This window comes from Gossypium hirsutum, chromosome D05 (assembly GCF_007990345.1).
Source record: "Gossypium hirsutum isolate 1008001.06 chromosome D05, Gossypium_hirsutum_v2.1, whole genome shotgun sequence".
Classification (NCBI taxonomy): domain Eukaryota; kingdom Viridiplantae; phylum Streptophyta; class Magnoliopsida; order Malvales; family Malvaceae; genus Gossypium; species Gossypium hirsutum.
Genome location: NC_053441.1, coordinates 28,979,847 through 28,991,541, shown reverse-complemented (window position 1 = coordinate 28,991,541; position 11,695 = coordinate 28,979,847). Strand labels below are relative to the sequence as shown.

Here is an 11,695-nt window from a genome sequence, read left to right as displayed (position 1 = left end):
AAAATATGCTTATGTTAAAACACATATATACAAGTATACAAAAAAAATAATTTCTAAAAAACATGAATATGTGCAAAAATAAAGAAAATGCATATGCATTATAAAATATAGGTGTATACACACACATATATATATATACATATTTATTTATAAAACTATTAAACAAAATATATGAAAATATAAAGCGTATGTAAAGTATTTTACTGCATGACTTTTATAAAGTAAAAAAAAAAAAATTATTATATGTATGTGTTTCATTTTATATATGAAGGAAATATGTATTCGTATACTATATAAAAAATGAGCGTTAAAAAAATAAAAAGTTAACAAAGTGGACTAAATTGAACTAAAAAACAAAAAAAATGGGGTAAATTCGAAATAAGTAAAAGGAGGAAATTTAATGCGCAAGCAATAATGGGACCAAAAGGGAAATATTCCCACCTCAAAAACGAGGGAACCAAGTTGAAACAGAAATGAAATTTGCGGCTAATTTAAAAAAAACAAAAGAGTTTAATTGAAAAAGCATCACAAAAGCAGGGGCTAAATGCGCAAATTCTACCATTAAAAGCCAGAACACGCGGATCCTCCCCTCCGGGTCGGGTCACCGCGCTGGTTTGGCCATTTAAAACGGCGCCGTTTCATGTGCTGCATAAATGAAACAAAATTGAAAAAAAAGAAAAAAACAAAATCATTGGTTTCTTTTTTTAAAAAACAAAGTGTGGCTCTGCTAGGGTTCTTTAACCCATTCCGCGCCGTCGTCCATCTGCCTCTTCACCAAAGCTCCGATGACGGCGGAGATGGTGGGGCGCGCGACCTTGACGAACAGGTAAGTATCTTCCCTTCTTTTCTTTGTTATTTTACGAAATAATAATGAAAAAAAGAAAAAAAACGTTTGCAAATAAAATGGACACTGCAAAATAAAATAAAATAAAAAACCACCTTTGAAAAAAAGAGTTCTAAATCTGTATTTTCTCTGTGCTTTTTCATATCTTTTACACTGAAATTCCCCCCCTTTGTTACAGATTTCACGCTTAAATAGCCGAAATGGAAAAGAAAGGAAAATAGAATAAAAAAATGAAAATCTACTATGTTTCCCTTGCTATTCTGTTTCGTTAGTGTTTGTTGCTATTTTCTCGCAGGTTGGTGGCCGTTGAAGAGGCGCGCTCGCACAGAGGGCCGTGCTGCGACAATCGCGGAGGCGTGGGAGGTGAGCCTGTTGCGGCGCCGTGTTCGCTGCTGTTGCCTAGGGTTTTTCTGATTTTTTTAGTATTTTGGGTTAGGTTTGGCTTGTAAAAATTGGGCTGCGCCCTATTATTTATTTTAACAGGCCCGGGCCAATTTGGCCGACTACACTTTTTTTTCCAAAATTGATCTTTTCTTTAAATATAAAAAACATCGAAATTCCTAATTATTTTTTAAAAATGACCTTTACTTCAAATTCTAAATGGAAAATTAAAAAATAAGTTAGAATGGTAGCTTGAATTTTCGTATGTCATATTTGGAAGAGGGACTGAAATGAAAACATATCCACATACCAGGGTCTAATATGAAAAAAGAATTACACTTAAAATAAAAATTTATGAAAGTTAAGTGATTATTTATACAAATTTCTCTTAATAATAACTATTATATAAATAAATTCAATTTGAAGGTTTTAGAGATCTATTTGTTATAAATAATAACAATCAAAATTTTGTCCAAATAAAATTGTTACAGAAAGGAGAATAATCTACCTAAATATTAAAAGGAATAATAACAAGATTTATCCTTGTACTTAATCAATTTTCAATGTGGTACTTATTTTTAATTTGTTCTTTTGTACTTGTACTTTCTTTCAAAGGGTATTTGGTGACGGCGTTGAAATGTGTCAAATTGACATGTTCCCGAGAAAAAAACACAAGTACCAAAAGAACAAATAAAAATACAGATACCATATTGACAATTTATTAAGTAGAGGTATAGAAGTGATGGCGGTGAAAACCAAGTTTAGAAGAGACATGGTAGAAGCAAAGAAAGTCAAGAGTTTTTTGATTTGAAACTTCTCTTATTTACCGTTTCTTACACCAACCAACCAAAAACTCGAAACAATGGAAGTTAAACGCCGACAGCTCGAAACCTCGTATCCAACTAAGCTCAGTTCCGAACAGACCCGAACTGATGCTTGTGCGAACTACGCCTAATTCCAAACACGACCGATAGCCGACCTTGATTGCCGATGCCGGAGCTGTTCCTTACCTTTCTGAAACCCTTTACGTTCTTCTCCCACCATTCAAGAAAACGCCCGCCGCCACTTGTTGAATCTCTCCATTCTTCCCGCTTCTCTCATGTCCACTCGCGCTTCCTCGACGCGTTATCGCACGCTCTCAGTATTCCCCCTCTCCCACTGTGGTCCAGTCCTGCGCCGCCACCCTTCACAGCCTTCTCATTGCCGAGGACACTTACCGTCCGATAATTGGATCCAAACGTGACATTCTTTACACTCTGCTATCTATCATCACTGATAACAAGCGCCGCTCGGTCGATAAGATGCGTTGAAGGCGTTGTTTGGGGTCGCGCTTACCCGTTGAACCGGGCCAGTTTGGTGGGCTCGGGGCGGTTCCCGCTCTGGTGTCGTTGATAGTCAGAGACGCGAGGACGGGATCGTCGAGGATGCGACGGCGGTGCTGGCGCAGATTGCGGGTTGCGAAGAGAGTGAAGAAGCGATGAGGAAGGCGGGTGGGGTAGGGTGTGGGCGATTTGTTGGATGAAGGGACTGGAGCCAGTGAAAGAATAAGGGAAAACGCGGTGGCGGCTCTGTTGAACTTGGCGCGCTGCGGCGGCGAGAAGGGAGGAAAGAAGTGAAAGAAATGGGGCTAAAGTGATGGAAGGAATTACTGACTTGACGAAGAATGGAAGTGCTAAAGGAAGACCAAAGCAGCGGAATTGCTGAAAATCGTTGTTGATGGATATGGGAACCAAAGTGAAGTGAGGGATTTTAGGTTCAATACTTCCTCTGATTTCATGAATCATTCTATATGAAGTCCTTTGCATTTGATCTTTTTGTTGTAGATTTAGGTGAATATTTGTTGCAATATATATATTTGATGGTCTGATAATGTATAACGAATGATTCAATATTCGATTAGGACATTATACTGTTGTCATATTAAAGAAATTTAGGAGATTTTGATGGGATAACAGTTGTTTAGTGGTGTATAGATTTGTTCATCAACTGTGTTGATTAAAACTTTATATTGTTATATGGTGTCATTCGGCACAATATCAGTCGTGGTGCAAATTTGTTAGCAAAAAGAATGAAGAAGGGAAATATGAGTTTATGATTGATATGTGAGTCTATTTTCTTTGTACCTTTGTTCGAGATTATGTTATGTGAATGGCATTGTTGTGCAGGTTGTTATGCATTTATGTTTGTAAAAACTCACCGGACCAAAATCAGACCTTCGGGATATAACTTAAAAGCATTCTACCCTTCATTTCATGTGAAAAATTCCTCTGGAATTTGGTAGGCTCATAATTAATGGACCTTGCTGCATGATTTCTCAGTAGTGACTTGTACGTTATTAATGTTAGACTCACTCTAAAGCTTAGGAGTAACTCATGGATGTTCACTATTAATCTGGCTGGAGTTTAGTAGGTTAGAACTACTTGGTTTTTTACATTGTTTTCAGCTTTAGACAGTCAAGAACGATTAAGGTTCAATATCTGTAGAAAGTCTGGAATCTCGGTGTCAAATTTTGATTTACCTAAAATTCTCTCCATTGAAGTGTTGATTTGAAGCTAGAATTTTATTCATGCTCAGAATACCATTATATTATATGGAATAGAAGGCTTTGACCCCATATGAGGGGAAGACCGAAATCATGAACCAACAAAGAATTTGGTTGATAAGGAATCTGTAAGATATAGCAGATGGCAGCATTGGTGGAAAGCTGCATTGTCTGTGGTGTATATCAAGCTAATCCAGACTTCTGTTCTTGAAATCTGGCCTAATGAAAAGGATGATGGAGTATCATAAACCCAGATATTAACATTCCTATTGATTGATATGTCTGAGGAGCTGCTAACAATTCATGGTATGTGCTTCATTGGCTCATGTTTGGTAAGAAAGTTGTAGCATTTTCTGATATATCTATGTTTTAGAAGGTGGAATGGTTTTGACTTATGCTATTTTGAACTTTTCATTAAAAAAAAAAAAAAGAGAAAAGAAAGATCAGTCCTTTTTATAGACTCAGTCAAAGAACAAATAAAAGGAATTATATAATCAACTCTGAATGTCAACTGGAGTTGGGTGTTTGCTTAAGATCCACTACATGCTAGCTAAATCAACATTGTTTTGTGAGTTATTTCCAATAAAGTATAGTGGGCAAATGCCAGGACATAAAATTTATAATAAATAACATACCATTTCTTTAGATATGATTAACATTATACATTTAGTATGTGTATCATATTCAACTTCAATTTTTTTTAATAATTCTGGTCAACAAGAAACTAGAAACAGGATAGTCAAGAGAGGTGCCTTTGCTTTCACACCCCCATACCTATTCAACTATTAAAAAAAAAATACTCTCCTCCCTCCCCCCCGGCCCCTCTCCCTACCACCGGAGATTGCCCTCTCGAGCTGATAGCATGCTCTGAAAAATTGCTACTAGTATACTTTCTTTTTTTTTACTCTCTTTCGGATTTCATTCTTTGTCCTTCCAATAAAGTTAGATTAAGGGGCTATGTTCTACTGGATTTGTTCCAATAAAGTTAAAATCTTTTTATTCACAATTATGTTGGCTGCAATGACACAGGATTAATTCACCCTCACTAAACCAACACCATTCATCCGGTAAGGTCCTGCAATGAAATGAAATTCCCAATTAGGATGAACCATGGAAGAAATTCTAAATTCTAAATAGAAAATATGGATATTGGTTTTTTGGATTGAGTCATGAGTAACTTTGCCAACAAATAAGGATAAGCAGTAAGATTTTTTTCTAAAAATGGTTTAAATAGAGGAGAGGGACGGGGTTGGGGAGGGCATTTTGTTTTTGTTTTATTTAACACTAATATATATATATTATTTTAATATAATATTTTTATTTTATTATTATATAATTTTGAAAATATTTATGTTTCTTTATATACTTCTTTGAATTTTTTTAGAATTAGGATCAAATTGAAACGATTTGTAAATTTTAAGGGTTAATTTTTTAAAATTATGACTAAATCGATATAATATGTAAAAGTTAAGGGAAAAATTTATTATTGTGCCACCTTTTTTAACTTCCATGTCAATTTCCGTTTATAATTTTAAGAGAAGTGGCAAAAATGACCGAATCATATAATATAGATACTTAAATTGCAAACCTTTTATTTTGGGTGCCTAAAAGAAAAGTTTTTGATAATAGAATAACTATTTGTTTAGTTTACCCTTTTTCTAAATCTAATGATCCGTCTAAACTCTTAATAGTGACTAGGTAATATTGAAGTGGCATTTTTCTAACACATTTTTTTTAGGGATAAATCCCAAAATTACACATAGACTATGGTTTAATGTATAATTATATACATGAGCTTTAATTTTGTGTAATTCTATACATGAAATTTTGATTTGATCCAATTCTTGTAAATTATTAACACAGTTATTGGTATAACATCATTTATGTTTATATATTGTATACATAAATAATTATACTTATCCAATATAAAATAAATTAATGTATTTATTTCTTTAAATGTGTATGATTAAATCAAAATTAAAGTTTCAAGTTTACATTTGAATCACAATTATTTAAATTGAAACCGAAACCGAACCGGTTTATTCACTTATCTCGATTTAGATTTTCAAATCGAAATAGAACCGGATAAACCATTTAAACCGATTTAGGTAATCGAATTAACCGAAAACTAATTAAACTAAAAAAGTCAATTAATTTGGTTCGGTTGCTTTGTTTAAACCGAAATAATGCTTAACCCTACTCAAAATGAATCCTTGTAATTTGGTCACCCAATTTTTGGGGTGCGCATTAAATCTTTAACAGCGGTTAACTGTGCACGCCAAATCATATTTACACTTTCATTTTGGTCACCTAACTTTTGGGTCACTTTCATTTTGGTCACCCAAAAAATATTTTTTTAAAGTAAAAAAAGGATTAAAGTGAAAAAGTGGTTGAAGCTGAAATAATGCGCAAAAATTGTCAAATTTCTTTTTTGTTAATATTGAAATTTTAAATTTCAAAACATCAAAAGAAAATTTTGAAATTTTTTATTTATTGATAATAATATTAACCGAGTTGTACTATAATACTAAAATTAGTTAATTTAATCTCCTTTTAAATTTTAAAGTTTAGTTTATGTTTCCAAATTATCTTTAATGAAATCATTTCAAATAATTCATATTTAATAATTTTCTATGAAATTTAAATATATTTTCATTATATAATTTTGAATCTTCCATGCTAAGATAAAATGTAAAGGAAAATATATTCACAATTAATTGCTTGTTCTTCATTTGGGTAAAGAAGTGATGAAAAAATTATGAGTTTTCTTTAGAATTTAAGACAAAATTAATTAATTAAATTATTTGCAATAATTTTCTTTACTTTTAGCTTAGCATGAAAAATTCAATATCATATAATCAAAAGAAAATTGAGTTACATAGACAACTATTAAAAACAATAATTTTCATTTATAATTTTTGAAAATAATTTCAAAACATCAAAATAAAATTAATAAATTGTTGAATATTTTTCCATTGATAATGTCAACCGATTTGTTACTATAAATTTGAATCTTAATATTTAAAATTTTATATTTCAAAACTTTAATTTAGAATTTTCAGCAATTGGATAAACAATTACAATTTGACAATTTTTGTGTATATTTCTACCATTTTTTCATTTAATCATTGATTATTTTTATCCCAATCAATACTTAAAAAAGATTTTTTTAGTAACCAAAATGAAAGCGACCTAAAAATCGGCTGACCAAAATGAAACTGCAAACATAATGTGACGTGTACGATTAACTGTCGTTAGAGATTGAACACTTGAGTGACTAAAATGAAAGCGCATAAAAATTAAGTGACCAAATTGTAAAGATTTTATTTTGCATGATTAAAATAAAAATACCCAAAATATTGAATCAACAACTAAATAGTTTACTTAAATTCCTATTCACCATATTCGATCAATATGGATTCTTGGTTATCGAATTGTTTTAACTTTCTTTCGTTCATCCAACTTCACAAGAAAAAAAAATACTATTGATATAATAAATAATATTATTATTAAAAATCAAATAATAAAAGTATCAAACATCAAATAATAATAAAAATCAAACATAACAGATAATAATGAAATTAGGAGCGCAAATGAGACATTAATGCTTGCAAGCTGTTTGAGTTTGAGTCGAAAAAATTAGAATTCGATTGGATAATTATTGTGTTGAGTTGAACTCGGGCACTGTAATACTCAATTAGAATGGCTCGCGAGTCTAATCGGGCTTTTCATTTTAATATATATTTTTTATATTATGACATTACATTTTACTTTATTATATGGTAAGAGCTTAAGTACAAACGACCTCAAGCTTGAACGTGAATTAACTCGAATACGAAAATTGATAAATGAACTTAATTGAGCTTAATTCGAGAACTCTCGATTATGTATCAAGCTGAACTCGAGCTTAAAAATTAATGTTTAATTAAGCTTGAGCCGAGTATTGAGCCCCAAATTCCAACCCACTATTCGGGTTCGACTTGGCTTGATTACACCGCTAATGAACCTATTTTTTTTTAATAATGGAAACAAAACATACTAAATAATATGAAAAACTGATCTTTTAGATGTTGCTTGTTAATGCATCTTCTTATAGTGCTAAGTGCTAAGTTTTAGTTTTAATTAGTAGGTAACTATAACACTTAATATTTTTTTATTTTTTTATCATCACAATTTGGGGGAAGAATGACAAGATTCCAGCCTATGTCATCTAAGCATAAGGCGAGAGATCTAATCACTGCTCCAAATAAATTTATTTTTTATTCATTAATTGTAGGTTTATTTTGAATTAATTATGATGTAGATAAAAAGAATTCAGAAAAAAAAAACACAAATATTAGTTAGTGAAACAAACCAGAAGGTGAATATTCCGTACACACTGCCATAGTTTTAATTATAGGGGTTGGTGCACAGGGACACCAATTGTGCTTTTTAACCACACTTTTAAATAGAGTGGAGCATACGACAACAGGGTTTGGTGCACTTTAGAAATCCTTTGTGTTCTAGTCTTTCTCTAAATGCACTTGGACATATGACAACTGAGTCTAAGCATAGACCACCTTTTGTATGTGTGCAATCGATTTGAGACATTGATAACTTTATCTTTGTTGATGAACTGGGATTCTCAACGTTGAAGTCTCCCACATGGTAGTGAAACCATTTGCCTGCTTCACTCAAACTGCACTCCCATGTGCTATGCTTATCACCTGATGTCCATAGCTGAAACCTTACGGGTTTTATATCCCAACCGTGGACCTGCTCGGGGTCGCAAATTCCTCGACCGAAACCCCATGCACGGCCGAGCTGTAGTCGAAAGAAAACACTATAAGTTCCCACCGGAAACGGGAATTCTACCTCCCCGTTGACTTCGAACCACCAGATTTGCCGAAGATACGCAATTGAGTGGAACCTAAAATCACAAATGAAATTGAAATTGAAATCACTTGGGCAGAGTTTGATTTTGAACATGTGGCGTGAAGATGTATTCGTTCAACTAAACAACATTCAGAACATCGATTGCATCAAGCATTCACGCATTCAACTAAGTTAAAGGATCGATCCTTTGAAGAGAAATTTACACAAAATGATGAATTTCAAACGAAAGTCAGACTAGCAATGATGATGATCCACTACTGAAGCACTAGAGGTACCTCATGAGCCTCCAGAAACACTCTGCCAAACAGCCAATGCCTGCCGGCTGAGTCGGACAGTCTGGTCGTGACAAGTTATTAAATCATTACCTGGATTCATTAGTAGGAATATGATTCCAGTATCTTCGATCATCAATCCCCGTTATTTGTAATCCCTTTGAAGAAATTGACATACAAACACCACCTGTGCTCTTATGCAGCCATACTTTCTGCAAAACCAACCAAATTCTCTAGTCTTGAATGTTGAGCTAGAAACCACCAACCAATACAATAAATCCAAGAAACCAAATCCAATTTTTTTCTCGGTATACACCCAAGGGGGAAAAAACAAAAAACAGAACAGAAAACCGTACCTTGGTGCCACCATCAAAAGTATTAGGTCGACATAGCCTTGTATAAATGTCTCGTTTACCCAAGTTTTGAGGCACAAAACCCAGAATTTTATGAACAAGAATATGATAATTAGGTGGCAATTTGGATTCCCAAACAAAATCAGCCCAAGAAGCAGCACTAAATGCTCGGTTCAACTTTGCAAGTTTACATATCTCCGGAGGATCCAAATGCTGAATAATTGATGCCACACAACTCTCTGGTAAGTCGCCCAAACAGGGTGAAGATGATGATACGCCATCTTGGTCGATGAACAAAGCAGAGAAACTAGCACCCATCAATAGAACAAGGAAATAAAATGAGCAGAGAAGTTGGGAAGTTGTGTAAGGCAGAATATACTGAGAGGTGGCGGAAGGGAAGTGGGGGCGGTATTCTAAAACAAAGACGCCTATTCGTTTTCAAGGGGATTGTTTCCGTCTCTTTGTTTGTTTACTGAGAAAAAGACATTGATTTGGGCGGTAAACACCTTAGTAAAGGTCCATATGTTTGTTGGGGGTGAGCTCAAAACTGTGGACTGAACATTATGGACAAGGAATAAAGGATTCTATCCGAATTGGAAATATTTTGTACAATAAACAAATTTGGTTCAGCTGGATCAGATAGTTTAATATTTTGATATTGCTGTAAGAATAAAAAAGAAATGAAAGACAATGGCATGCAAAATCTTTTTAATTTCCTCAATCGATGTGTGGTCCCTCATGAGATGTTTGGTTTTTGGTGTTCAGGTAACATCGAGTGTTGTTGGAGCAGTCCAGGAATGAAACAAGTGGCTGAGGCTGATGGTTCTTATAAAAAATTATTGACCGAAGAAACGCGTGTTGTCAGCGAGACGTGTGTCTGAGTCAGCATGCGACATTGTCATCCACATAAACATGGCATCTCATCTAAAACAATGACTATCGCATGAAACACATTTCATTCGACCAGTCGGATTCATAAACAAGTAAGTGACTTTTTTAATGTCAACGGGAGATTTCTCTCCTACATCTGAATGTTGCTATTCAAAGGGTTTTAGGAGTAAAAGAACATTTGTTAAGGTGAGAATGCGTAGAAAGACTTTGTTATTAGTTCTACAGCTATCAACTGTCATGCCAATTGAATGAGAAAAGCCATTGAATGGGTGGAGTATTGCTTGAAATGTTTGAATCTCATCAATGAGGAGATTAGTAAAACATGCTCAAGTTTTTTTTTGATTGCTTGCAACTTAATTTTTTTATTTCTCATTTACTCTTTTTGCAAACCTTATTTTAATTTTTTTTATTGATTCTTAGTTTTAGAAAGAGCAAATGCAATTTTTTTAATATAATTATAAAAATAATATTTTATACACCATTAATGAATAATAACATGATAAATTAAACAAAAATATGGATAACTTATAAATAAATACTACTAATTTTATTTTAAAATAATTAAACATTAATCATAACTATTATAAATAAAGATTAATAACTCTCGAATTTAGAATTTTGGGTTTAAAGGTCTAAGGTAAATTTAGGATTTTAGGTTTAGAGTTTTATAGTTTATTTAAAATTAATTATGTTTAAATAAATTTATTAGTATTTATTTTTAAGTCCTCTACTGTTTTTTGTTTTATTTAATGATGAGATATATCATGTTATAATTCATCGATGATGCATAGTACTTATGCACCGATAATGCATCAAATATTCTCCCTAACTATAATATATATGAACAAAAAAATATAACTTTAATATGTAATTTTAATAGTTTTAAATACTATTTAACGTTAATATTATTTCATTTTATATTTTATTATAGAATATTATTTAATATAAATATGGTTTTAATAATCTTCCATTTTTATTATATCTATATACTCATTTTAATCTAGTGCTTTTTAATTTTATCATAGTTGATCTCATTGCTCATCCAAATAAATCTTAAAACAAATGTTTTACCTTAAATTTTTTAGGCTTGTAGTTGGCATTCCAGACTCCAAACAATATTATCTTTAATGTTTGAATTTATTTTTCTTGGAAGTGAACTGTATCTTACTGCAGCACCCAATATTAAAATAAATTATTGAAATAAAATTATATTATTTAATTATTATATGTTCCACTTGAATGCATTCACAGTGGCTTCAACAAGATGGGTTGGGAGTACAGAGTGAGAATAGGCTGACTGATTCTTTCTTTTGTAGTTAGTTTCTCCTTTTGTCATTTGAGAAAAAACCATTAACTCAAGGAAAGGCTTGAGAATTAATGGAGTCAAATATGCATGGCAGCATAGTATCTCATGAAGGTATTTGGCATGCTCAAGACCTGGGAGAATGACTGACATGCATGAAACGTAATTCAACTATGTGCTGTATGTATCTTATGTTGTGCCACAATCACAAAGCCAGTTGAGGAAGTTCATTGA

At 32.6% G+C, this 11,695-nt stretch overlaps 1 protein-coding gene and 1 pseudogene across 1 annotated transcript; one reads left to right on the top strand and one right to left on the bottom strand.

The window, feature by feature from the left end:
- Positions 1-3,026, top strand: part of LOC107904803 (U-box domain-containing protein 11-like) — a 5,915-nt pseudogene extending 2,889 nt beyond the window's left edge.
- Positions 3,027-8,132: 5,106 nt separating this feature from the next.
- On the bottom strand, positions 8,133-10,061 carry LOC107904801 (F-box protein PP2-A12). The gene is made up of 3 exons (XM_016831291.2): positions 9,271-10,061; positions 9,008-9,126; positions 8,133-8,676 (listed from the first exon to the last, which is right to left on the bottom strand). The coding sequence occupies exons 1-3, from the start codon at positions 9,583-9,585 to the stop codon at positions 8,211-8,213; spliced, it is 900 nt and encodes a 299-aa protein (XP_016686780.2). The 5' UTR covers positions 9,586-10,061; the 3' UTR covers positions 8,133-8,210.
- Positions 10,062-11,695: the final 1,634 nt, after the last annotated feature.